Raw genomic sequence first — 27,150 nt, forward strand, 5'->3', positions numbered from 1 at the left:
AGAAATCGTCCATGTCATTTTCCCTAAAACCAGTGTTTGTATCTGGAATGAACATTCCCATGACTATAGAGCTCCAAATCTCCTGCAAGGATTTAAGATTTATATCAGTACAGGGAATAGTGATCAGAAATATTAAATCCTGACTAAAACAATAAACATTTATTTTGGAAGGTTTTTCCCATCTCAGACATTTATGTCAAATTCATAGGACGGCAACCTTGAAAATGGAAAAAAAGGGAATTCTTTTGAATGGCACTGGTAATGGAAAAGCGGCCAAAATGTTCTAAAAACTAACGTATGGAGGCTCTGAAAACCTAAGAAATTTATTGGGGAGAGCCACATTTATGGACCCTTTCATTTCTTTCAGATATCAATGAACAAATGGAATCGTCAATCAAAACAGTGATGAACTTTTTTAATTGTGAATTAAGCGTCCTCGGAAGATGACATTAAATTAGTATTTACAGTAGTTATTTCCATTCAGATCTAAAATTCACCTAGTTCCTAATCCACAATGTAGTATCACTCCACTTCTAAAGAATGAAAGACAAAGCTAAGTAAGAGCCACACAAGAAGGGATTGTAGAAAAACCTCAGCGATCAGCGCACATCTGTTATGCTTCTCCTTCCACCAGGGTCTCATGAATGAATCCAAAAAGGCACAGGGTATCGCTGGCTCTTCTCATAATCATGTACATATACAATAAAAGGATATATCCTTCATTTAAATACATATCAATTTCTCACTTTATTACTGTTTGACAATGAATTTCATTTACATTATTTATGTACCATTGCAATGTGTGCAGTATATAACAGAATTGCCAATATTCCTTTCAGAAAAAAATACTTCTTTCACTATATATATATATTTTTTCTGATGTATAAAAAAAATAGACAAAACACAGAACAGAGACATGGTGTAGGCTAAAGATCCTGCTTAAACGTCATCTACAGTAGTAACTCCCAAATCAACAGGCATGCTAATGTACTAATGAAGTGCAAATTTCTTTGGAGTCTTCAATAAAATATTTCACAAGAAAGTAAGACAGGAGGAAAATAAAATAAAAAGGCAAGTACTTCAAGTACAAGGAGCAAGTGGTCCATCTTTAGTGTTTTATTGGCTATAGCAGGAAGCAATTCACTTCTTCCGCTGGAAAACATTTGCTAACATCGCGCCCGATGTTGTCAGCTGACCCATTTTGTTCAGAAACTTGGTCTTTGTATCTTCGCTCACCAGGCTTGCCGCGATCGACATGGAACTAAACGAGAGAATTACAGAATCGATAAGTCGAATGTGCAGCCATAACAGAAATTCAGAAAATTAAGCATCTCAGATTCTATATACAGGTCCAAACAGTTTTCAAATGCACATTGCACAGTGTTCAAGTCTTCAGAATCAAAGTCAAAAAGAACATTTATTTTTGGTATTTCTGCTTCAACATGATTGATGCCAAGGATGCCTAGTACCGTACACTTCATTGACCACAAGGGAGTCTCTGATGGAAGACTGCTGCTAGCTGGATTAGTTATGCGCAAAAACCATGCCAACGTTAAAGGTGAAGGCTGCCAGTTGCACCCCTTTTTACACCACTCCATGCTCCCTTGGTGTGGAGCTGGGATAAAGGGGATAGTAATGACATGTGAACACAAGGTTTTCTCCAGCTCACCTAGATCCATGGTAGATTTTACTGCATGCACGGATCCACCCCGCTGCAGGGTAATACTTGCAACAGGTAAAATACAGGTAGAACGGTCAAACTTGTCAACGCGTTTCTAGCACACTCATGTGCTCTTACTTTCAACTAATGAGTAAGAGCACATGAGTGTGCTAGAAACGCGTTGACAAGTTTTCTATCATTAGATAATAATGACATTCCTGACTGTTTGCAAGGCATTGCAATTAAAAACCCTGATAAATGTCCTGTTTGGTTTTGGCACTATGAAGAAAAGTTTCCATTTTTTAAGAATCTAGGTCTTAAACATGATAAACACTTACAATGAACCTACTTATTGAGGCGTATGGTGTATATATACGTTACACAGATGGGTCCCCTTGGACCCAATATTGCCTCCCAAATAGTTAAGACACCAAAGTTCCCCCAGACGAAGGCTCATTTGAGCTGAAATGCGCATCGGGGCCGGAGTCACCCTGGGCACAGGTACCAAGTAGACTTGCGATATGAGTAAGGAAGCTTATTTTGCTCTATGTGGGCTTTTCATATTGTCACACTCTACTTAGGAAGCGCTTTCAGCTCCTGCTGGCACCTTCATGCTTTGAATATGTCTTTTTAAAGCCCCCACAAAATAACATGATTTGGTTCCTGTAATGCCCTAATTGGTTGACTTCCATTTTCTGCACATCAACCGTTGTGGCTGCACATTTTAATGCTTGGTTTTCTGAATTAATTTTTTAAATGATTATTTAATAAAGAATTTTCTATATTATATACTTTTGTGTATGGTGTGTGGTTTATGCTTTGGCTTGTTCACAGTGTGTAGACACAATAGGCTATATATGTCTTAAACATGATGCAATAATACTCATCACCATTACCAGGGTCGGATTAAGGTTGGTGGGGGCCCCTGGGCGCAAAGTCTGGTGGAGGCCCCCACTTAATGTGACATATACATCCTCCTGCTCACTATCGACTATCCCCAGTACCACATCCACAAACTTCAGTCCGCACAAAACATGCAGTCCCATGTAACATACACCTCATCCACCCCCAGACAAACAGCCCCATGTAACATACACCTCATCCACTCCCAGACACACAGCCCCATGTAATATACACTTCATTCACCCACAGACACACAGCCCCATGTAACATACACCTCATTCACCCCCAGACACACAGCCCCATGTAACATACACCTCATCCATCCCCAGACACACAGCCCCATGTAACATACACCTCACTTACCTCCAGACCCACAGCTCCATGTAACATACACCTCACTTACCTCCAGACCCACAGCTCCATGTAATATACACCTCATCCACCCCCAGACACGTAGCCCCATGTAATATACACCTCATCCACCCCCAGACACGTAGTCCCATGTAATATACACCTCATCCACCCCCATACACGTAGTCCCATGTAACATACACCTCATCCACCCCCAGACACACAGCCCCATGTAATATACACCTCATTCACTCCCAGACATGCAGTCCCTTCTAATATACACCTCATCCACCCCCAGACACACAGCCCCATGTAACATACACCTCATTCACCCCCAGACACGTAGTCCCATGTAACATACACCTCATCCACCGCCAGACACACAGCGACATGTAAAATACACCTCATCCACCCCCAGACACGCAGTCCCATATAACATACACCTCATCCACCCCCAGACACACATCTGGTGGGGGCCCCTCTGGGAGCAAGATGGTGGGGGCCCCGGGGCTCGAGCCTTTAATCCGGCCCTGACCAGTACCATACCCTCTATTACTGACAATACAAGACAAGAGAAATCTGATTCAAAAGCAAATTCTCAGCTGCAGCACAAGAAAGTTATTATGATAACTTTGCATAGAAACTTCTTTAATAGAAATTGTACATAAAGCTGTAAAAAAAACTCACTTCTAACCCTTCTTTTCAGCGCCTGATTTGGACAGAGACCAAACATTCCAGGTTGGAGCACGAGCACAGGATGGCATGGAAAACAGATTGGCCGGAAAAAGACAAGCTGAGAGCATTCTGGAATGAGAGCAAGAAAAGCGGAGAGTAGACAGAAAGATGTAAAGTGCAAATCAGTACGGGCAACAAAGAAATGGAGAAAACGTCAGATGACAGGGAATGACAGCACTTTATAGATGTGAAGAATGTTCTCAGCCAGCCTTTAACTCTCTGGTATCATATCCACATGCTCCATCAGTAATCTGGAAGGTTTGGGGTCATATGGTCAGAAAAGACTATAGCTTGTAAAATGAAAACCCAGTATGAAAATTCCTTTAACTCTACCCTATAGAGATAGACAAAGAATTTCCAGAAGCACATACCAAAAAGCTGTCTGACCTAAGATGATTATCAAAGAGGTTTTCCCATGAAGAAAAGTTAGGCCCTATCCACGGGATAGGTCCTAACATGCAGATCAGTGGGGGTCTCCATGCCGAGACCCCCGCAGATCGCGAGAGGGGGCCTAACTTGTCTTCGTGGGAAAATCCCTTTAAGTACTCAGACTGTAAGCTCTTGTGAGCAGGACCCTCACTCCTATTGTTTCATATGACTCTGATGTCTTATTTTATTTGTATATATCCCCTATGATCTGTAAAGCGCTATGGACTATGCACTATACCCGACATGACACAAAATTCACCACTGAAATGGGCGTTCCTGTGCTCAGCTCGTGCAGTGTCCAACAGAATTGTGGTGCACATTTCCCAAGCAGATTTGATGCTCCAGTATTCATGAATCTGGCACACGCTGCACACTTCAGAAGCAAACTGGCCCAATGTCTTAAGTGGATCCAAAGTTCCCTTCTAGAAATTGTGCATGAGATCACTGAGGGAATCTGTAAACTCCCCCTGAGCCTTTCAGGCTCAATAGCACAATTATAAAAGTTGATTTTAGAAGGAAGAAGGTCATGGATAACAAATATAAGAAGATTACCACAGTCATGGTGCCTGGATGAGTAAGTGATGGTTGATTTCCTTTAATAAATGTGAAAAGCAGCAAAGCTCCAAAGGCAGTCATAGAACTATCACAAGAAGTCTTATAAATAACTCCAGACCATACTATTAGGGCACTGCTCTAGTCTACAGAAAAAGCCTTCAAGCACACAACAGCTTTTAGCGGCTATGAACTGGCCACACAAACTGTGGTCAGCTCATGGCCATTATTCACTTACATTATACAAAAAAAGGTCAACTGACAATGACCAAGTGGCACGACCTCCCTAAGCAGGTGGAAGGGGGGGGGGGGAGTACTACATTTCGCTGTACTATAGCACTGGCTGCGGCTCTCCCGGGCGGGCATACATTTGTGTGCAAGGAACCTTAATATAAGCTGGGTGTTGTTAGGAGTCATAAGAAAATATAACTTGCTCTATTTTAGGAACAATTATGAAGGAAATGTTTCCTAAGCCCTGCCCATCTTCATAACCATAATCAATACAGTGGTAACATTTATCAGCACATAGACTGCCTAAGGATCCGTAGAATGCCATACAGGTTCCAGGGAAATGAATTAATAGTATGCATAATCCTGACATAAAATCTACAGGAATAAAAAAGTGAGAGAGAATTGTTCATTTAAATAAAAGACTTGCTTAAAATTTTGGTTGCACAGGGGCTAAGACTGCATTCACATATGTATTGATATAGACAGATTTTTGTCTGTCATAGAAACCGGATCAGCAGGATCATAAAGAATACCATAGTAGATAGCAGAATGGAGGTAAATGTGAAGTAGATGGAGAAGACCGATTAGCTGATAAGGTGCTTCTGTCCGCCTCACTCACATTCTGCTCACCCCTACTCTCTATATGAACTTCTTGTTGACCTATCTGTTCTACTCAGTTTAGCAGAGAAACAACACATAATACAAAGATTCTTGAATTTTTTTATACTTTATGAAAAAATAGCTCCAAATTTAGTGACCTACACTTGCTACTGTTATTTAGAGTATCATGTTAGCTCAAGAATAGCAAATCATTTTTCCAGTATATTTTGCGGTCACTTATGTGAAATGTCTGTGCATCAAATTATAAAACAAAATCTTTGTGCTTTGCCATGAAAATGGAATAATCATACTAAAGCAAGTTGTGATACCATTGCAAACCTCAGACCCCAGTAAAAAACTAATTCAAATGAAAACTGGAAGGAAAAGGTAAAAAGAGGAACCTGGGGAGGGAAGCAACATAGAACAAATGGGAACTTCCCTTTTCAAGACAAGACTTTAATTCTAATTTGAAGTGTGCATTAGTGTTGAGAGCATAAGAAGCAGCTTATATCTAGTAAAAAACAGGATCTCCGCTGTAATTTATGTACTTGGGGAACGTTCACACAACAGGGACCGGTTCCTATAGAGTCCTATCAACTAATTACCCCCTTCTTTTAGCTAAAAATTGTTTCGCTTACATTATTTTCCTTGGGATCAGAGGCGAACGGGTCCTGCTCTGCCGGCCCCTCCCATCTAATCCTCCCCATGCTTTATGTCTCCTTACTGGTCACAGTTCATGTCATGTGACCAGAGTGACATCATCTCAGGTCCTTTAGCCTCTTAACAATTGCAAACTGTACCCCATACATGTATTTAACCACATGGTTCCTAAGTATAAGGAGGAAGGGCGGTGATTTGAAGAGACACAGAGTTGTCACTGAGAATAATGAGGCGTGGTTCACTGCCAGCCTGAGGGAGAGAACGCTAATTTGCATATCCGAAAACCGTTTGTAATTAAGGTACAGTGCCCCAGCAGCTAATTTTAGGGGATATGGTGAGGGCTTGTAACCCTTCATCAGCAGGCGTCGTTACGCAGGTCAGAATCTGGTGACAGGTCCTCTTTAATTCTGAAGCCAGGCTTTCCAAAACCAACTTTGACCAATATGCCCTATGTTCCAAGTGGTGTCTTCCTGAAATATGGGGCATGTTGCTTCTCTTATTGATATTAATGTGGGAACTAGTTCTTATAGTAAACTACCCTGTTATTTATTACACATTATTTACTGAAAACTAGCCCTGAACACCGGTAATAACGTCAACATATCAACGATAATTCTAAAGATATGTACAAAATTGAGTACTTGCGTGTATTACAGTTCTACCACTTTTGGACTGGTGATATACCTTTTTCACTCTAAGCCGTTCTATGACTGAATTTCCACAATTAGGACTCACATACACATGATATAACGTTCAGGTGGGCAGGTATCTCTTCTAACTACCTCAGGTGTGCGTACCTTGGCTACGAACATGTGTTATGCATAGAGAAAGACGCTGCCAGGGAAGTCTTCTCTCCCGATAAGAAAAGATTGGGTAGTTACATCGCCATGTTTATAGGTTTGCTCATCTGACATCTGCCATGGAAGGAGAATGAGGAAGCCCCAGGTACTGTACATGTACATAGAGATCTTATGTCTTAGGACAGATGTGTAAAGGGTAATGTAAAATGGTAAATGTAGAAATTGTATAAAACTATAAAAATACAGAATGCTGAGAAGATGATGGCTAAAAAATATGAGACTAGTGATTGAGAGAGAGATTTTATTTTTTCAAAAAGCAAAAAAGGATTAAAACACAATCCTGCACTCTAACACAATTGATATGAGCTTCACCAAGTAATTTACAAACTTTGGGGGCCAATGATGAAGGGAAATGTCCACATCAGTGCATAAATAATGCATATGTTTAGAGGTCCTTAAAATAGATTACAGATTAGGAGGATATAGACATTGTATGTTTTAGAATTGTAACTCCGGCCTAAATTTTTTTGGTCTATGTGACAATTGGATATAACCTTTTGGGTTGTCATGAGAACCAGGATTAAGAATGAAGCTAATTGCAGACACCTTTGTTCATTATCATAATTTTAAAAGTTTATTTTAGAAGGAAGGAGGCCAGGGATAACAAATAGAAGATTACAGTCATGGTATAAGCAGAGTTTTAAAGCACAGAAAATTTGCTAAAAAACCCCAACTCTCCTTATACTCGAGTCTATAAAAAAAACAAAATGTGTACTCACCTTCCAACACCCCCCTGAAGGTCCCCTTCTTCTATCCTTTGATGCCCCGGGTTCAGCTCTGTGTCCCGTGCGGACCATTGCTCCCGCCAGGAAGTCAGCCACTCGCTGACATTCTAGTATAATGCGAGTGAGGGACTGCACAGGGACACAGAACTGAAGCCAGAGCATTTACTGATAGAAGAGGACCTGTAGGAGAGTACACTTTTTCTTCTTATAGGCTGGGCATTCTTCTGGGAGAGACTGCTGGCAGTAACTTGGGGCTACAGGCTATATTCTGGGGCAGCAGGCCACGAACCGGGGGACAGGGGCAGCAGGCCACGAACCGGGGGACAGGGGCAGCAGGCCACGAACCGGGGGACAGGGGCAGCAGGCCACGAACCGGGGGACAGGCGCAGCAGGCCACGAACCGGGGGACAGGCGCAGCAGGCCACGAACCGGGGGACAGGCGCAGCAGGCCACGAACCGGGGGACAGGCGCAGCAGGCCACGAACCGGGGGACAGGCGCAGCAGGCCACGAACCGGGGGACAGGCGCAGCAGGCCACGAACCGGGGGACAGGCGCAGCAGGCCACGAACCGGGGGACAGGCGCAGCAGGCCACGAACCGGGGGACAGGCGCAGCAGGCCACGAACCGGGGGACAGGCGCAGCAGGCCACGAACCGGGGGACAGGCGCAGCAGGCCACGAACCGGGGGACAGGCGCAGCAGGCCACGAACCGGGGGACAGGCGCAGCAGGCCACGAACCGGGGGACAGGCGCAGCAGGCCACGAACCGGGGGACAGGCGCAGCAGGCCACGAACCGGGGGACAGGCGCAGCAAGCCACGAACCGGGGGACAGGCGCAGCAAGCCACGAACCGGGGGACAGGAGCAGCAAGCCACGAACCGGGGGACAGGAACTGCAAGCCACGAACCGGGGGACAGGAACTGCAAGCCACGAACCGGGGGACAGGAACTGCAAGCCACGAACCGGGGGACAGGAACTGCAAGCCACGAACCGGGGGACAGGAACTGCAAGCCACGAACCGGGGGACAGGAACTGCAAGCCACGAACCGGGGGACAGGAACTGCAAGCCACGAACCGGGGGACAGGAACTGCAAGCCACGAACCGGGGGACAGGAACTGCAAGCCCTGTCCATGTACTGGGGGCAAAGGGCTGGCTGTATACTGAGGGCAAGAGCTTCAGGCTATATACTGGGGGCATGAGCTGGCAGCCTATATAATTGGCTTATACTTGAGTCAATAGGTTTTCCCATGTTTTTGTGTTAAAATTAGGGGCCTCAGCTTATACTCGGGTTGGAGAGAAAAAAGGAAAAAGAATGACATTTTCATTTTTTGCATGGATTGTGTAATGCTAGTTTTGTAACTTTCTATTAAAATTGTTAAGGTTTATGAATGACTCATTTTTTATACTGTAAAAAAAAAAAAAAAAAAAAAGAAAGGAAAATGCATCTAAACTTAAGGTAATGTGAATAAATCAATAGTGCAGATGAACATGGTCATATTATTTAGTGAAGATAAAATTTCTTTTCCCTGTTTTTTTCTTTCTTCCAGATTTAGAAGTTCAAAATGTTATCCATTTTCCATCACAATTGTATTTATAAATAAAAATAAAAGTTAATGAAAACAAGACCCTATTGCAAAAAAACATGAAATAGATTGAGAAAACATTCACATGGTAAACACCTTATGTTCACAATTTGACAACCAACATAGGCACCTACCCTTGTGGTTCCTGGACAGTCTTGTTTTCTACTTTCTGTTCACATTCTTTTATCATAGAGCTTAAAATAACCTGAAAAAAAGCAAAAACTGTCAAAACAAAGATCAGTACAAGTAAACATTCTATTTTCTGTAACTATACGACTATACTTTGTTTGTGTCAGTTCTCAAAAAAATCGTGGTACTATTACTGCACTGGGTCAGAAAAAGGCTATGGCGAGGGCTCACTGGCTGAGCCCTCTCCATACAAGGTGGACGTTTGCGAAATATTGCAGCAAACACCCACCGGTATCACCTGCTTCTGATTACCACTTAAATATCTCCGGCAAAGCATGCACGCCTCCATTTTGGATTGAATCATCGACCCCTGTGAGGTGATCAGCGTTTGTCAGGTGCTATGCCAGCTGGGAGTCTAGCTAGACTCCCAGACCGGCTGAAGGCAGGCACTTAGATATCACTAGTAAAACTGCCATACACTGCAATACTGTATTCTTGTAGTGGTCAACCCCGGCACAATTGGTGCATTGTTTAAGACCTATTTTGTCTTGATTTGTTTTAAGAAATGCTGATAATACTTCTGTACAATTGATCTCAGAATTCTGCTGCCACAAATGTTCTTCTGTTGCCTAAATAATTTGTTTCTATGAAGTTGACCAGTTACATTTGAACCATGTTCATTCATCTGTATCTGAGTCTTTCAAGCTATTTTGCTTGGCTAGGTCCTGTGTGACCAACCTGTATGTGCCTCTCTTGTATCAGGTTCTTTCCTCAGTGATCTCTTTAATAAGCTTCATTGTTGATGGAAAACATTACTGCAGAATATTACAGTCTATGGTCTGGGTGCTTGATGAAAAGCACATGTTTAACTGCAGGTAATGGCATATCAGCCAAGACAGTAGCCCCCATTAGGGGCTGTTGGGAGACAGATTTTTATTACAGCAAAAGAATAGCTGGAATCAAACTGGAATAATAGGAGATTGTGACACTAACATGTAAAACCAGGGGGAGGAATATGCACACAAGTTTATGGGACACAGAGACTTTGGGTTTAGCTGCTGCCTAAGGAGGAGAACACCAAGCCAAAAAAGGGATAACTCCTTCTCATCTGCTATAGCCTTCCTGCAGACCTTAAACTAATCATTTAGTACAAAAGCAGTATAAGCAACTAAGAGAAACCAACAAAAATAGCGCAACAATAATACTGGAAGAAAAACACACTGTAAGCAGTAACCTAAAAAACAGAAAGAGCTGATGAAGTTGGCATCACTGGGGAGCTAAAGAGGACTTTGAGTCCCCCATTCTGCTGATTATGGTCAGATCAGACATAATCCCTAACTGTGGATAGTGAATAAATTGTCTCATTTTTCAATGGATTGAGAGAACTTTTAGACATTCATCATCAGGATGTGCAGTATTTAAAAGAAACAAATGACAAGGTTTATTGCACATATTTGATTCCAAGGCTGTCTTAATATTAACCTGAGTGAAGTTGCCCCCCCCCACCTTGTTCAAATCTAACAAAATTGGTGTCAAATGTCTGTTCTAGTTCGCACAGATATTAATAATAGTTTCCAGTGGTCATCAGAGGTCAACCAGTCCCCCACATTACCCAAAGCAAACAAAACTGGCGCCAATCAATTCTGCTATGTTTGTGCTGCTCAAATTTTAGTTTGTGCTGCTTTTGTTTTGAAGATATTCACAAAATTGAAAACAGAATCAAACATAACTGGTGTAAAACATTTGAGCAGCAAAAATCTGCGAGCTGGTTTTTGTCGCTATAGTTTTTAATGTATTGATCTTTTTTTTCCAGAGGTCATCAGAGTTCATTCCTTCAAAAGTAAATGTGTGCTAGCTCCCTGTGGTGATCAAACGAGAGAAGTGTCACTAGGTTAATGTGTGTGTGTTTGTGGGGGGGGGGGGGAAGGGGGGGGACTTTACAATTTACTAAATACTAAATTTTTAGCTGCACAAACGTAGCAGAATTGATTGGCACAAGTTTTGTCTGATTTTGGTAATGTAGGGGAGCTGGTTGGCCTCTATTGACCTCTGGAAACTTATTCATATCTTAAAAATGATATCGGTACAAATCATAGTATCATAGTATCATAGTATATAAGGCTGGAAGGAGACGCAAGTCCATCAAGTCCAACCTTCAAGAATTAAATAAATGAAAATTTCTGCACAAATGTAGCACAAACGTTTGACACCAATTTTGGTAGCTTTGAACAAAGTGGGGGGGGGGGGCAATTTCACTCAGGTTGAATATAACAGGGCATGACCTCAGTCCACACTGCTTTTGTGTGTATGCCATTCATAAAGTCTCTTAGAAAAAAAAAATAATAGCCACAAGGTTTCTTACCTCATGTTCAGGGGACAGATGTTCCATGTCAACACGTAGGCACCTGAGACCCGGTAGAAAGTGATTTACCATTAACTCTTCTGATATGACTGAGACATTTTAGTTAAGGTACATATTGCTCAGCAGTCAACTGATATATCCACAAACCTTTAATGTGAGTGAAAGACCTTTATAGCAAATCCTTTTGAGTTGCCAAAAATGTCAGACCACTATATACAGTCCATACACAGAATTTGCTTCTGACCAAAGCATGCCTTCTTGACCCATAACCATTTAAAAGGAACCTGTCACCATTTTCTCTAACGTTACAAAACCCCATCACATGTGCATTGCAAATATACCGTTGAGTCTTTTCTGAGCATTCTCATGTCATTATGTGTATTTACCTGACAGAATCCTGTGCAGAGTCCTAAGAGGGCTTTGTTTGGATCCATTTCAAAAATAAAGACTTGCCTTTGTGCAATCCCTCCTCCACACTCTGCAGCTCTTAGGCCCCTCCTTTCTGCTCGCTCACAACTCCTCTCCTCCTTCACTCACCCAGGGTTAGAGATCATGTGGTGCGCTACACCTGTGGGGGAGGGGTTGTAAATGAGCAGAAAAAAGGGGGCTGAGAGCTGCGGAGTCTAGATGAGGGAAGAAAAATTGAGCGGAAAACAGATAAGTATTTATTTTTAAATGAATCCAAACCAAACCCCCACTGGACTCTGTCAGAGAACCAGGCAAGTTTAAATACAAAATTATAATTAAAGGAAAATGCTCAGAGAATGGGCAAAGGCATCTTTGTAATGCAGGTGTAATGGGTGTAATGGGCTTTTGAAAGTTGTCTTTATGAGGTCCCTGGTGGCAGGTTCCCTTTAAAAGTTGTATAAACCTGCCAATCTACTCTGTAGGTCTGAAGAAGTCTTGTATTTGTCTTCCAAACTGCCTTGAAAAATTCTTAAGACAATCATCCCTAGTCGAAAAATAATATATTATTGTGCTTGACCAGTAAGTGGAGGCTATGGTGGAATAAGTCCATCAAACCCCATAGATTAGCTGGATGATAGGAGCATACCATAGAAGACTCTTATTGGTGTTTTAAGACCACAATACTAAAAGCATTGTTGTCTGTCATCCTCTGACAGATTGCACAGTGCTAAAATACAATTTAATATGGAGTGTAAATGAATGCAATGATCCAAGTATCAATAAGTACACTAAACCATCTTACAACAGCCAACAAAATGTTTGACAGAGGGAAACAAATAAATTGCTGATGTAAGATAACAAAAGAGGAAGGTGTTGGAAAGGAAGCAGCTATTGATTGACACATCAGCGGAACTTCTCTTTAATAGGCTCAGGCTAGCCATTTATAGGAGAAATCATCAAAAGTCTTGCACAACGCACTAAGCTCATTCTGGATGGAGTCCTCAGGATGTTAAGCGGCAGCACTAAAATTTTAGTTCTTGCAGCGTAAGGCAATAAAGGATGCTTTGCTTACCCCACAAAACTATGCTGCCTTGAAGTTTCTCCGCATGGGTAACACCAATGGCCATAACAATATCATTTAGGGCTTATGACCAAGTTTGATTTCAGTTATGTATTTTTTTTTAATCATTCACAAACCATGGGACGTACAGAAATAAAAAAAAAAACAACAACACAGGAGCAGGTTTTTTTCCTAGTACACAACAGAACAAAGAGCGTATTAAAATATTATCTAAGGTTTTTCAAGAGAAACAAAAGTCAAATATCTTTGCCTGGAACTGTGTTCTGTGTGACTCTAGTCTATGACTGCACTAAGCAAGTGAACACTGGCAGGCTAAAAAAAACCTACTTCTAAAATCAAAAACAGTACAATCTGCAGTTTGCCTGTGAATTGTACAAGGTGCACCAGATTCATGAATTGTGGTGCACATTCCTCATGAATGTGGTGCCCCCTGCACTGCTCTGGAAGTGTGCACCAGCTTTTTTGGTTCACGCTGCAGTATTGTGGCACAAACAGAATTGTGGCACACGTTGAACAGGATTGTGGCTCACGGTCCGACTAAGCAATAACCTGCCCCTTTTAGTGCACATTTTCTCTGTCTGGTCGAAAACAGTGCAGCCGCGACAAACTGGTGCAGACACATTATTATGTGAAAGCAGTTTGTATGTTCTTTCTGGTGAAAAGTCAGACAGAAAACTGGTACAAACACTGGTGGGCCTTAACAGGTTATATTCCGACAGGTCCCCACTGACATCCTTCTTTTAGCTAAAAATTGTTTCCCTTACAGCCACATAAATCACCTTTTATCTAATTTTATCTGGCTTCAGAGGGGGGGGGGGGCGTGTCCTGGTCAGCCGGCCCCTCCCATTTACTCCTCCTTCTTACTGGTCACAGATCATGTCATATGACAAGAGTGACATCATCCCAGGTATTTTATCCTCCATGGACTTCTGCTCCTCTCCATCCTTTATGGAGGCTGCAGTCATTTTATGTAATCACATACACGGTATACAGTTTGCCATTGTTAGAAGGCTGAAAGACCTGCGATGATCTCACTGGTCACATGTCATGTAAAACAAGTGTAAAAAATTTGACACAGTAAATCTCATCTGTACATAGAGCTTTATATGTCAGTCGTTGAATATTAGAATACAGTTCCGAAGTACAAGGAGGCAGAGCAGTGATTTAAAGAGCCACAGAGCTGTCAGTCACAATAATGGGGCGTGATTCACTTCCAGTCAGAGAGAGAAGAATCACAAACACCAGACATGAGTCACAAATAGAGATGAGCGAGCACTAAAATGCTCGAGTGCTCGTTATTCGAGACGAACTTTTCCTGATGCTCGAGTGCTCATCTCGAATAACGAGCCCCATTGAAGTCAATGGGAGACCCGAGCATTTTTCAAAGGGACCATGGTTCGGGAATAAAATGTGTTAATTAATTGAAAAAGAATGTCTTCTGATAAGTTAGCAGATGTATGCAAACATCTGCAATCTATTCTTCACTGTTCCGCGCGTATATTATCTCCCGACAAGTTAGCAGATGTGAAGAACAGTGAAGAATAGAATAAAAACAGTGAACACAGTGAACACAGGATCATTTAAGTGAAAAACACAGTGAAGAATAGATTGCAGATGTTCGGCACATCTGCTTACTTGTCGGGAGATACGCTGTCCCGGGATCCGCTGCTCTTCTTCCACTGAAGTCTCCCCGATGTCTCCGTGCCCCTATGTCTCCGTGCCCCCATGTCTCCGTGCCCCCATGTCTCCGTGCCCCCATGTCTCCGTGCCCCCATGTCTCCGTGCCCCCATGTCTCCGTGCCCCCATGTCTCCGTGCCCCCATGTCTCCGTGCCCCCATGTCTCCGTGCCCCCATGTCTCCGTGCCCCCATGTCTCCGTGCCCCCATGTCTCCGTGCCCCCATGTCTCCGTGCCCCCATGTCTCCGTGCCCCCATGTCTCCGTGCCCCCATGTCTCCGTGCCCCCATGTCTCCGTGCCCCCATGTCTCCGTGCCCCCATGTCTCCGTGCCCCCATGTCTCCGTGCCCCCATGTCTCCGTGCCCCCATGTCTCCGTGCCCCCATGTCTCCGTGCCCCCATGTCTCCGTGCCCCCATGTCTCCGTGCCCCCATGTCTCCGTGCCCCCATGTCTCCGTGCCCCCATGTCTCCGTGCCCCCATGTCTCCGTGCCCCCATGTCTCCGTGCCCCCATGTCTCCGTGCCCCCATGTCTCCGTGCCCCCATGTCTCCGTGCCCCCATGTCTCCGTGCCCCCATGTCTCCGTGCCCCCATGTCTCCGTGCCCCCATGTCTCCGTGCCCCCATGCCTCCGTGCCCCCATGCCTCCGTGCCCCCATGCCTCCGTGCCCCCATGCCTCCGTGCCCCCATGCCTCCGTGCCCCCATGCCTCCTTCCCCCTATGTCTCCGTGCCCCTATGTCTCCGTGCCCCTATGTCTCCGTGCCCCTATGTCTCCGTGCCCCTATGTCTCCGTGCCCCTATGTCTCCGTGCCCCTATGTCTCCGTGCCCCTATGTCTCCGTGCCCCTATGTCTCCGTGCCCCTATGTCTCCGTGCCCCTATGTCTCCGTGCCCCTATGTCTCCGTGCCCCTATGTCTCCGTGCCCCTATGTCTCCGTGCCCCTATGTCTCCGTGCCCCTATGTCTCCGTGCCCCTATGTCTCCGTGCCCCTATGTCTCCGTGCCCCTATGTCTCCGTGCCCCTATGTCTCCGTGCCCCTATGTCTCCGTGCCCCTATGTCTCCGTGCCCCTATGTCTCCGTGCCGCTGCCCGATGTCTCCGTGCCGCTCCCCGGTGTCTCTGTGCTGCTCCCCGGTGTCTCTGTGCTGCTCCCTGGTGTCTCTGTGCTGCTCACCGTGTTCTTCAATGTGTTCTTCACACATATATATTGTTCTTCACATACTATTTTGTTCGCACCGTTCCGCGCATATCTTCCGACAAGTTAGCAGATGTGCCGAACAGTGAAGAATAGAATAAAAACAGTGAACACAGTGAACACAGGATCATTTAAGTGAAAAACACAGTGCAGAACACAGTGCAGAATAGATTACAGATGTTCGGCACATCTGCTTACTTGTCGGGAGATACGCGCGGAACGGTGCGTACAAAATAGCATGTGATGAACAATATATATGTGTGAAGAAGACATTGCAGATGTATGTAAACATCTGCAATGTGTTCTTTACACACATATATATTGTTCTTCACATACTATTTTGTACGCACCGCTCCGCGCGTATCTCCCGACAAGTAAGCAGATGTGCCGAACATCTGTAATCTATTCTGCACTGTGTTTTTCACTTAAATGATCCTGTGTTCACGGTGTTCACTGTTTTTATTCTATTCTTCATTGTTCTTCACTGTGTTTTTTTAATTAAATGCTCGATCTCGAGCAGGGGAAATACTCGTCCGAGCAACGAGCCGTTTCGAGTACCTTAATACTCGAACGAGCATCAAGCTCGGACGAGTATACTCGCTCATCTCTAGTCACAAAGCCACAGAAAAAAACATCTGTAGTTGGCAGCTAATTTTAGGTGATATGGGGTGGACTTGTAACCCTTTATCAGCAGGCATTGTTACTTCGGTTGGTCAAAATCTGGAGACAGGTCCTCGAAGTTAAAGAAGTTGTCCACTTTAAGCATATTGTATAACGAGTCATGCACCTGTGTGACATCACATGACCAGGGGCAGATTTCTTTTCAATGGAAGTAAACATAGAAGCTTCATATAGCAGGACAGAAAGCAGAGATCAGGGAAACAGAAACTATATTTGATATTTGTACAACTTTTCATTACACAAACCATATCAATTATTTGCTGAAAGTGGACAACCCTTTTAAAGGGGTTTGCCCATTTAAGAAAGTTCTCAAATTTTAATACCCTAGATGATTTTAACCCCCTTACTATACAATGTTTTAGCTCCTATAACTCAGTGATGGTCAGTGTAGACTTCCAGAGTGTTGGTGGGGACTCTCTAAGCAGACACATAATGATCCCTCTAGTGCTGCGAGATGCTGTGTGCTGTGCATGTGCTTATATTATCAGAGTACAGCTTCTGAACATTCTTCAAGTATCTGACACATAGAAAAAGAGAGATGAGATCCATGAGATGGATATAAAACATAAAATCACAGACTCCAGCTTTGCTATATCTCAGCTATAACACACAGGGTCACCACTTTCCCCAGCTATAAAGATCTTATCTGTAGCTTGTAGAGTAATTCTCTGCACGCTGCTTGCCAGCAGGAAGTGTCTGTCTGAGTTTGTCTTGTAATGCAGGAGACAAACTACGTCAGTAAATGCAGTAATCGATGAGAACAACATCGCCACATTAAAAAACCTACAGATGGTTATATCCAAAGTAAGGTACTTTAGATTGAGCTAGCTGTGGTACACAACTAAAAGTTCTCTCTACTGTTTAAGGTAACAACCCAATTGTTTCTGGCTGACGATAATCTACAGACATAATATAATAAATGGTTCCACAAAAATTATTGTATAATAAAAAACAGTTGCCAGTTTAATTAAAAACAGTTCTGAACCATTTTTGCATTAGTGGGTTATTCTTTAAGGTTTTTTTTTTTTTTGGCAACACACTGCCTAGCCACAAATATTTGGTCTTTGTTCTTGTGTTTGGGTGCCTGTCTCTTTGTATTTCTCTAAAACATATATAAATGGCCCTGAGAAATTTTTATGTGGGTGCATTAAAAAAATAAAAAAAAAGTCATACTCCCTTTGTCCCCATTCCACTTGGCACCTGCGCTGTCCAGGTGTAGCCAGAGAATGCGCAATGTTATCTCGGCTTCACCTGACGTACCACAAAAGGAGGTACTGGAAAAAAGATCTGTAAAGTGCCTCATCTCACAAATGTGACTCACATCTAGGTAAAAGTTTTATTTTTATCCACCCACAACCTTCATACAGGTCGATTTGGGACCACAGGTCCATAAGGACCTGTAGTTGGTTTAGGGTCCCAAATTGATCCGTCAGGTCCTCTTTAAGGTACAAACTGTAGGGTTACAACTAAAAACTATTCTTCTTATTTTCAAAGCGAAATTATCATACAGAAATAGGATACAGCAGCAGGAAAGAGCGCTGTAAGCTTCAAACAAATACGTGGCAATGTCCAGTCTCTTGGAATCCACAGACTGCTGGTTATTGACCAAGGCCAGTTTGTGCAGATGTGGAAGAACAACTAGAAGACAAAAATAGAGATATTAATGGCAATTACCCTATACCATAAGCAGTTCCACAAACAGAGGGATCATATCGCCATATACAGTACTATCCCACTGTAAAATATTCCATGAAAGTTACAGAACTGGCAGCATCTTTACCCATTTGTGTTTAAAGCTCATCAAGTAACTATGATGTACCAAGTAACATGGCCTTTGTTGGTCAAACAGAGGTCAAAATAAGCGGAGCCAAAATCCTGAAAAACATAACAAAGCCCAAATATGTACATATTTGAGCCCTCTTATTCAGCCCCCAGCTCTACAGGGATACTGCACAACTATCTACAGTGAAATTAATAATTTATAAAAAAATAAGTATGTCTACAACTTTCTGTGTATTAATATATTTATCATACACTGATATACTTAAAAAGTACTTTACAACATTTATTCCAATGGCGAATTCGGCGAAAACTGTATTGACATTATCTGTTGATAAGTCACTCACAGAAACTTGCAAATCAATGTCCAAGTTTCATTGTTTATTAAAGTTATTTATAGTTAAATCTCTCTATGAAAATACCTTAGCAGGACTAGATTTCCTATCAATTTCACTTCTCATATTAAAAAGAGAGTAAAAATAAAATATTAATAGTTTCACCAGGAAAGGTGCATTGCTTCTTTGTATTCGCTGTCATTATGTGCATTACTCGTATCAACATAGGGACACAGCAAACTCAACTCCGTAAGCAAACCACAAGCACACAAAATTCCCAGTAAAATGCTGGCACACACTGCCTGTAACTGTGCCAAGTACAACTGGTCACTGAGGTCACTCACATTCATCTCTGAACCTGGGCTCTGCATTGGGTCCAACTCTTCCAAATGTCCTGATTATTTCAATTTGCAGTGAGTGCTGATCTTGATATTGGGGGTCTTCCAAGAAGGAGGCCAGCTGCATCTTAACTCTCTCTAATAACTGCAATGTAAGAATATAAAAAGACATCCAAGAAACAAAATATATACATTCAGAATATTGAAGACAAGATGATAGTCACTAATTTTATCCAAAAAATGCAAATCCTTTCAGAAGACTGAAATACGGAGATGAAATAAGATCAATAGATTATCACCAAACATTGTCACCAGAAACAGGGATAATTCATCATAAATTCTACTCCAGTTTAGATGTAGAGTGGTATCAGTGTTTGAACGTGTAACTTTTAGCTCATCTATCTCTTAGGGTAGGGCTTGCAGGGGGGGGGGTACAGCCTCCTGATGCCAAACAGAATTATAATTTAAAGACAGAAAGTGTTCATTAGCATAAGTCTATAGCAGCTCCTAGCAGAAACTACCAGACATCAGCTGGCAACTTAAAGGAAATCTACCACCAGGATAAAGAATTGTAAACCAAGCACACTGACATACTGGTGAGTGCCCCCCTCTGGCAGGTTCTGCTTTTCTTTTAACTTCTAAGGACCTAGTTTTTACAATAAAAAGGTTTCACAAATTATGCAAATGAGCCTCAGCGGCTCCAGACTCTATAGATGTCAATGGAGCTTGGAGCCCCGAAAGCTCATCTGCATAATTTTTAAAACCTCTTTTTCTTAAAAACAAAGGCATATGAAGCGACAAGAAGAGCAGATCCTGCCAGACGGGGCACACACCAGTATGTCAGTGTGCTTGGTTTACAATCCTTCATCCTGGTGGTAGATTTCCTTTAAAGCAAACTTGTCACGAGGAATGTAGATTTTTACTGTGTTATCCATGGAGAGCAGAAGAAGAGTAAAGAAATCAGGCAATACCTTTTTGAGGCTAACTGAGTATATTTGATGGTGAGCTTTCGAGAATACTAGTTCTCTTCGTCAGACATGATGTTATGCATCATTTTCATTTTTAATATCAGTTCAGAGTCTCTGGCATGTTTCCCAAACATAAAAGCCTGAGGTTGGACACCATTGACACATAAGGTATACCACATTAGAATGTATTTAAGTTCTTTATATTGTATACACGAAGTTAAAAGAAGGACACTTCAAACGAAAATGTTTATGGAACAGTCCTAAATGCAAATGATTGATGACATTATGTTTACATATGTACCAAGAGACTTTGCACTGTTCTATTGTTTGGTTGAAATCATAAAAACAGAATTGTAAAAAAAAAAAAAAAAAAAAAAAAAAAAGAAGACCTGCAGGAAAACATCCCCTTGATCATATGTACCTGCTGTGATTGAAATACTGTTACATGGTCACCCATGTGAACGTATTGACACGTTTTACACCTGTTTTGTAGGCAGGGTTAGGTGAAAGTTGTTTCAGGTTTTCAGGAAGGATAGGAGAGGAGGGACTGGAAATATTTATTTTAGTCTTGTATCTTTATGTAGAATCGGTTGGAATTCCTTGGCAATGTGATGTAGGATCTCCAGTTGTGGGCTGTAAGTGACTACTAGGGGTACTCTGGCCTCCTGTTAGGTCTCCTTATATGTGAGTAAATTGTCTCTGTTGATGGCCGCTACTTTACTTATTATGTTGTCAGTCAGTTTTTGTTGGTAGCCCAACTGGAGAAATTCAGACCTGAGCTCCTGGAGGTGTTTTTGCAGGTCTGTCTTGTCTGAACAGATACAGTTGTAGTGTATAGCCTGGCTGTATATGATGGATTGTCTTGTGTGTTGGGTGGAAGCTGTTATTTCTCAGGCAGGCTGTTCTGGCTGTTGGTTTATGGTATATTGTTGTGGTTAAGTGGCTAACTTTAATTTGTATTGTGGTATCCTTATCTGATTAGCTTAATTTCAGATTGATAGTGGGGTGAAAGTTGTTGTAACCCTCATGGAATTTAAGCATGATCTCCTGGCGTCCAGATCATCAGAATTTCATCAATGTAACGGAGGTAGATCATGGGTTTTGCGGTGCATGTAGAGAAGTAAGCACCCTCCAGTTCAGCCATAAAAAGATTAGCATACTGTGGTGCACACCTTGAACCCATTGATGTCCCCATACACTGTAGGTATAGATCCTCTCCAAAATTGAAATGGTTGTGGGTAAGCACAAATTGTACGAGTTCTGTGACCAATTCTGTCGGTATGTTATGTTTATCCATCTGTGCCTGACATGCCGCTATTCCATCTTTGCGGGGAATGTTAGTTTACAAGGATTCCACATCCATATTTGCCGGTATTGTACAATTGGGGAGTGGGTCTGCAGCCTTCAGTTTATTTAAAAGATCAGTAGTGTCCTGGATGTGGCTAAGAGTATTTTTGACCACGGGTTTCAGGAGATTCTCCACTAAACCGTAGATGCTTTCAGTAAAGGTGCCAATGCCTGAAATAATAGGCCTTCCTGGACTGCCATCTTTGTAGATAATGGGGAGCATATAGAAACAATAATTAAAGCTGTTCAGGCTATATGCTACAATTTTTTTTTCAGGCAAGACAGACCTGGAAAAACCCCTCCTGGAGCTCAGGTCTGAATTTCTCCAGTTGGGCTACTGACTAAAAGTGACGGACAACCAAATAAGTAAAGCAGCGACCATCAAAAGAGACCATTTACTAAGATATAAGGAGACCCAACAGGAGGACAGGGTACCCCTAGTAGTCACCTACAGCCCACAACAAAAGATCCCATGTCATATTGCCAAGAAACTCCCACAAATTCTGCATAAAGATACAAGACTAAAAGAAATATTCCCAGTCCCTCCTTTTTCCTTCCACCAACCACCAAATCTGAAACAATTTGTTGTCTGGAGTGCCCCAAGACCCCATTAGAAAATGGCACCTCACCCTGCCTGCAAAACAGGTGTAAAATGTGCCAGCACATTTGCACGGGTGACCATGTACCTGTACCTCAATCACAAAAGGTACATAGATCAAGGGGGACGTTTCCCTGCAGGTCTTCTAATGTGGTCTTTTAATGTGCCAACAGTGTCCAATCACAGGCCCTTATGTTGGGGAAACATGCCAGAGACAGCATCAGCGCATGAATTCGCAGCAGTCTGATGTTAAAAAAGAAAGGAGCTGCACATTTCTCCAGAGAGGACCACACTATGGAAGCATGGGGCATTTTAAGACACAGAGGGAATTTTAATTCACTTTACCTGGGTCCCTTCCAGCTGCATGTAGCGAGTCCCAGAGGACACACTGCAGCCTGCGTCAATCTCCTCTCCCAACTGCACACATCCAACTGCCCCACCCCTCTCCACTTTGTCATGTGCATTGAGCAGGCAGGGGTGGGAGGGAGATGGTGTGAAGAAGAGGAAGAATGCATGAGGAGATACAGGCTGCAGCTGTCCCCCCTAGCCAGGGACTCAGGACAGGCTGCTGGCAGGGGCCAGCTAATGTAAATTAAACTTATATAAAGCATTATAAGGTTGGTTAGTTCTTCAGAAGTACTCTAGCTTGGCTGGTGTTTTTCCAAGGTCTGAGGTCCATTTCCATTTCCTGTTTTTTTTTTTTTTTTTTTTTTAATCGCTTTTGTAGTAGTTGATCATCTTACAGTTTAATAGCAAGAATATACTACAGCGGGTATTTAAATTCTTCTTATAAATACCCACCTCTCTCTGGGTAACAGTCTCCATGATCGTTCCAAATGCTGGAATGGTAGCAATTCTTACAGAACTGTAATAGATTAAAAAGGCATTTGCAATTCGTATGCATCTTAAAAAAATTTAATAAAAGGTATAGCTTTTATAAAATGGATCTAGTTATTGAAGGGAGAGAAGATTCTTAAAAATGGAGAATTAACTACAGTCTTATTAGAACTCACAATTCTGGGTCACTGGACAAGGTAACAAGGGCTGGAGCAACTCGCTTGTCAATTAAGGATTCTTGCATGCCTCGGAGAATGAGCTGTAACCAGTGAACATGCAATAAAAAAATTGCTTGGTAAAAAGAAGGTAGACCTAGGCTAGATGTGACTGTGGATGGGCAGATAGTAAACAGATCTCTGGAGTCAGATCCACCATAAATGAAAGAGGTAGGAGAATGGGATCACGAGAAAAATTGGAATAAACCTGTTAGTCAAAATATTAAGCATCCGGTTGCACATAAGAGATACACCTTCAGTTTATGGCTGTAAAATGTTAATCTCATAATTGCTCTTGTTATAAATTAAAATATCTTTCATGGTCCGACAAGCTGTAATAATGGAAAATTATATAAACTGAGAGGTGTTTCCTATAACCAGGATGCTTAAACGTAAAAAGCAGCAAAGAAACTTACATTTCTGGATCACTGGACAGAGTGATGAGAGCAGGGACAACTCTCTGAGCTACCAGAGTCTCATTCACCCCCTTCACCAAAAGCTGATTGGGCGCAGCAAGGGAGAGCCATGGTGCGGTGCACAGGAGAGCGAGCAGACGCAATGGCAACAGAGCGAGAGAAAGGGGAAGAAACACAAAATGCAAAGATTAGAAGCTACTACTTTCATGCTAAAGCATAATCTAGCTAGAAAGATCAGGCAGCTCTAGCAAACCATATGCTACACATAATGTCATACACAACGTATAAAAAAAACTTTTAAATTAATTGCCAAAATACAATAAAATACTGCAGATTGTTCAATGTTTTAAATGGCAATGCTCTCAAAGTTTTGTCCATATAAAATATACCCATCATGCTTTTCTAAGATATACAGTATGGCTATTTAAATACAGTTATACCACATGAATTAAGGTTCATGGCCTTCCTATATATTGTATATCCACAGGTCTTCTGACATCTTGTGGGGGGCACCTGGTCATGTTCTTTTAACTTATGGATTATGACTCGGCGGGGCTCACTAGAATCTTCATTAGTTTAGAAATACATCTTTTAAAAAATAAGGTTGCAATTGTCTTAAGAAAGCTCACTGGTTTTATCCATCATGAGACATTTCTTGTTAGGCACCTTGGTAATGATAAACCATTCCTTTTTGTCATTTCTCATTATTACACATGATTTATGGATATTTAATATCAACTTTTTTTTTGCTGGTGTGGTTTGTTTGGTGAGAATTTCACATCAATGTGTACACATATAAAAATATATATTATAGCTCTCTAGCTGGAAAACTATTTTTCTTTGGTGAAGATGTGCATTAATGTGCTAGATGTACTGTAAGATCAAATACCAAGTTTCTAGAATTTACACCTAGTGACAAGAAAAATGTTCAGTCAAGACTGTGGAGTCAGAGATGGAATAAAAAGAACTTACTTCGAAAATATATAATAAATTGTTACAATTAGTTCACTGCAGTAATTTTTTTCATCAGAATTTGGGTAAATTATAAAATGTCCAATACATTTTTGTTCTATTCCTGACCTAAGGATGTAGGCTTTTTGAGATGAATGTGGATGCACTTTTTGCTCATGCTCAGTAGTGAAGCTCCTCCCCTACAGACCAGAGGGGAAGGAATGTCTGTACTTATCCTAGAACTGCTAGATTAATCAGGAAAACTGGATCGTCTAGTGTATAGTCGCAAAATGCTAGAAAAGAAAGACTTCGGCGGGTCACACTATTATACAATCTAATTACAATGTAAGCAGAATAGAGTACAGTTAAAAATATATTTTTATTAGTATTAAAGGGGTTTTCCCTCCAGCAAATTAGGCCCTCTGATAGGGTCTGACTTTTGTTTAACAGTGGGGGTCTCCGTGCTGAGACCCCCACAGATGAAGAAAACGAGGGGTCCGATGGGGTCCCACGCACCTCTGTCGGACCCCTTGTTGCTCCGTCCATTATTTAAATGTTCCATACTGTAATTTATGTTCCCCCATGTATAATATTCCTTCATTGATTTGCCACTTTCACATTTCTCTGTTATAAAATCTTAGTGTCATTAACTATAAAGAGTGTTCTATGCCAATAGTAAATTAACATTTCATACCATAACATAACATAAGGAAAGGGAAGGTAATAAGAAGTGAAGGTACAGGTAGCTATTTTGGTTATTAAATGCAAGGACTATACAGTCCATAGGAAGAATATAGAAAAAAACCCAGATAAAAGGAAATGATTAAATTAGGGAAAAATAGATAAAGCAAATAATCATGTAGATATGCTTGAAACTCCTCAAAGCATACATTATACATATTCTTTCTGCTCCATCTCACAGTACTAGAAACACAGTTAAGCAAACAATGTTAAACGTGCAAATGAATTTCCACCAGAACTAACCTCAAACATCCTTGCTGCAGTACACCGGACTAGTGCCGATGTGTGGACCACACCGTACCAAAGCACTGTCAGCAGCAGCTCATGGTATGCAGGATTAGTCCTGTAGGATTGATAAAATATGTTAACACAATCAGGGAAAACTTAGAATGATATCATAGGGGTCACAAATTGCTACAAATGTATCAAACTGATATACATTGAATCATAAGTAACATATTTAGTTTCACAGATACCATATGTACGTACATTTCTCTTCCTTATGCCACCACATGCCATAACGAGCAATACATTTCAGCAAAAAGTATTGAATGTTTTTTAAGGGAATCTATCAGCAGGACGGAATCATTAAGATCTATTACAATACCTGACAGAATAATCTAATAAGCCAAAAGGAGTTAAAGGACTACCCTATAGATGTCTTTATACATTTTTAACGGATGCCTCTGCTTGTAACCACCATTCTTGTAGAAAGAGAGAGAGAGAGAGAGATGCTGGTCATGTGCGACTTACTGAGGAGAGGGGTTTAAGGGATCTGAATTGTCTAAAGAGAGTCCCACAAAGCCTCTCAACACCCTAACTCTTCCCTCTCTCTGGAATTATCTTCAGCAAGTCACACAGCCAGCATTCCTCTTAACACCCTCATTCCTGAGGGGGGCTGGGTTAGCAGTGTCAGGGTTAGTTAGGAGACCAGGTAGCTTGACTGTATGCTCTTTAGTAGTAGAGGACATCAACAAAATTCTTTAAGAAAAATGCTGGCTCTTCACCCATTAATCGAGGTATCAGTGAAACCATGTATAAAGACATCAAAAAGTTACAGTATGGTTTGTGAAGGGGAGGGTAGCTGTGACAAGTTCTCTTAAAAGATATTTTCTGGTGGGTCATGGCCAGCAGCCCTCGAGAGCGGTCGCCGGTGAGGAGAGCTCTGTACCAGGCTGCAATGCTAAACGTGGCCCCAGCTGCCTGCCACATAGAGAGAGCAAAACAAGAGCCTCTGGGGCTGCTGTAAAGCTCAGTGAATATGCCTTGCAGGGTTCTCAAGATGGTGCTGGCTACCCCGCACCTGCAGTTTCCAACTCTAGAATCTGTAGAGTCAAAGAAGCAGAAACTCACATATCCCAGGTAGAGGGCCTTACTGCTCTCATGCTGGAACGCCTTTGTTCCCTGGAAAGAGCTGTGGGCCAAAAAGTCAGATTACTTGGAGAACTGTCTGTGCTGAAATAACAACGGCACATTGGGCCGCCAATATGAAAGGACCCGTTAACATTCATAGAACAGTGGATTATGGAAATTCTGCCGACTGCTACCTTTTTCACTACATACGCCGCTGAACAAGTCCCACGTGTTCTGGCTAAACAACCGCCACTAGGGTCTCCAGCTCGCTCTTTTCTTGCGCGTCTGATATGCAGTAAGGGTCGAGACGCAATTCTCCAGGCATCCAGACGCAAGGGGACAATCTCCTAACAAGGGGCAGCAGTATCTTGGATTTTTCAAAGGCCCTCCAAAAATCCAGGGCTTCGTTTGTGGGAGTCAAGAAACGCATCAGAGAAATACAAGTCCCTC

General features: G+C 42.3%; 1 protein-coding gene across 8 annotated transcripts in view; it reads right to left on the minus strand.

Moving 5' to 3' along the window:
- Nucleotides 1-400: 400 nt before the first annotated feature.
- Nucleotides 401-27,150, minus strand: part of RELCH (RAB11 binding and LisH domain, coiled-coil and HEAT repeat containing) — an 85,847-nt gene continuing 59,097 nt past the window's right edge. For 4 of the 8 annotated variants that reach the window (XM_072152709.1, XM_072152703.1, XM_072152710.1 and 1 more), the window contains 8 exons: nucleotides 25,591-25,690; nucleotides 23,656-23,738; nucleotides 22,989-23,052; nucleotides 19,281-19,419; nucleotides 18,344-18,460; nucleotides 11,780-11,868; nucleotides 9,423-9,493; nucleotides 401-1,261 (listed from right to left, as the gene is read on the minus strand). In XM_072152709.1, the coding sequence (XP_072008810.1) occupies nucleotides 1,141-1,261; nucleotides 9,423-9,493; nucleotides 11,780-11,868; nucleotides 18,344-18,460; nucleotides 19,281-19,419; nucleotides 22,989-23,052; nucleotides 23,656-23,738; nucleotides 25,591-25,690 (784 nt within the window). In that variant the 3' untranslated portion in view covers nucleotides 401-1,140. Of the gene's footprint in view, nucleotides 1,262-3,601; nucleotides 3,719-9,422; nucleotides 9,494-11,779; nucleotides 11,869-18,343; nucleotides 18,461-19,280; nucleotides 19,420-22,988; nucleotides 23,053-23,200; nucleotides 23,284-23,655; nucleotides 23,739-25,590; nucleotides 25,691-27,150 lie in introns of those variants that run through there. The other 4 variants (XM_072152704.1, XM_072152708.1, XM_072152705.1 and 1 more) reach the window with 3 other exon arrangements.

Source organism: Engystomops pustulosus, chromosome 5, assembly GCF_040894005.1.
Source record: "Engystomops pustulosus chromosome 5, aEngPut4.maternal, whole genome shotgun sequence".
In the NCBI taxonomy this organism is placed as follows: Eukaryota; Metazoa; Chordata; class Amphibia; order Anura; family Leptodactylidae; genus Engystomops; species Engystomops pustulosus.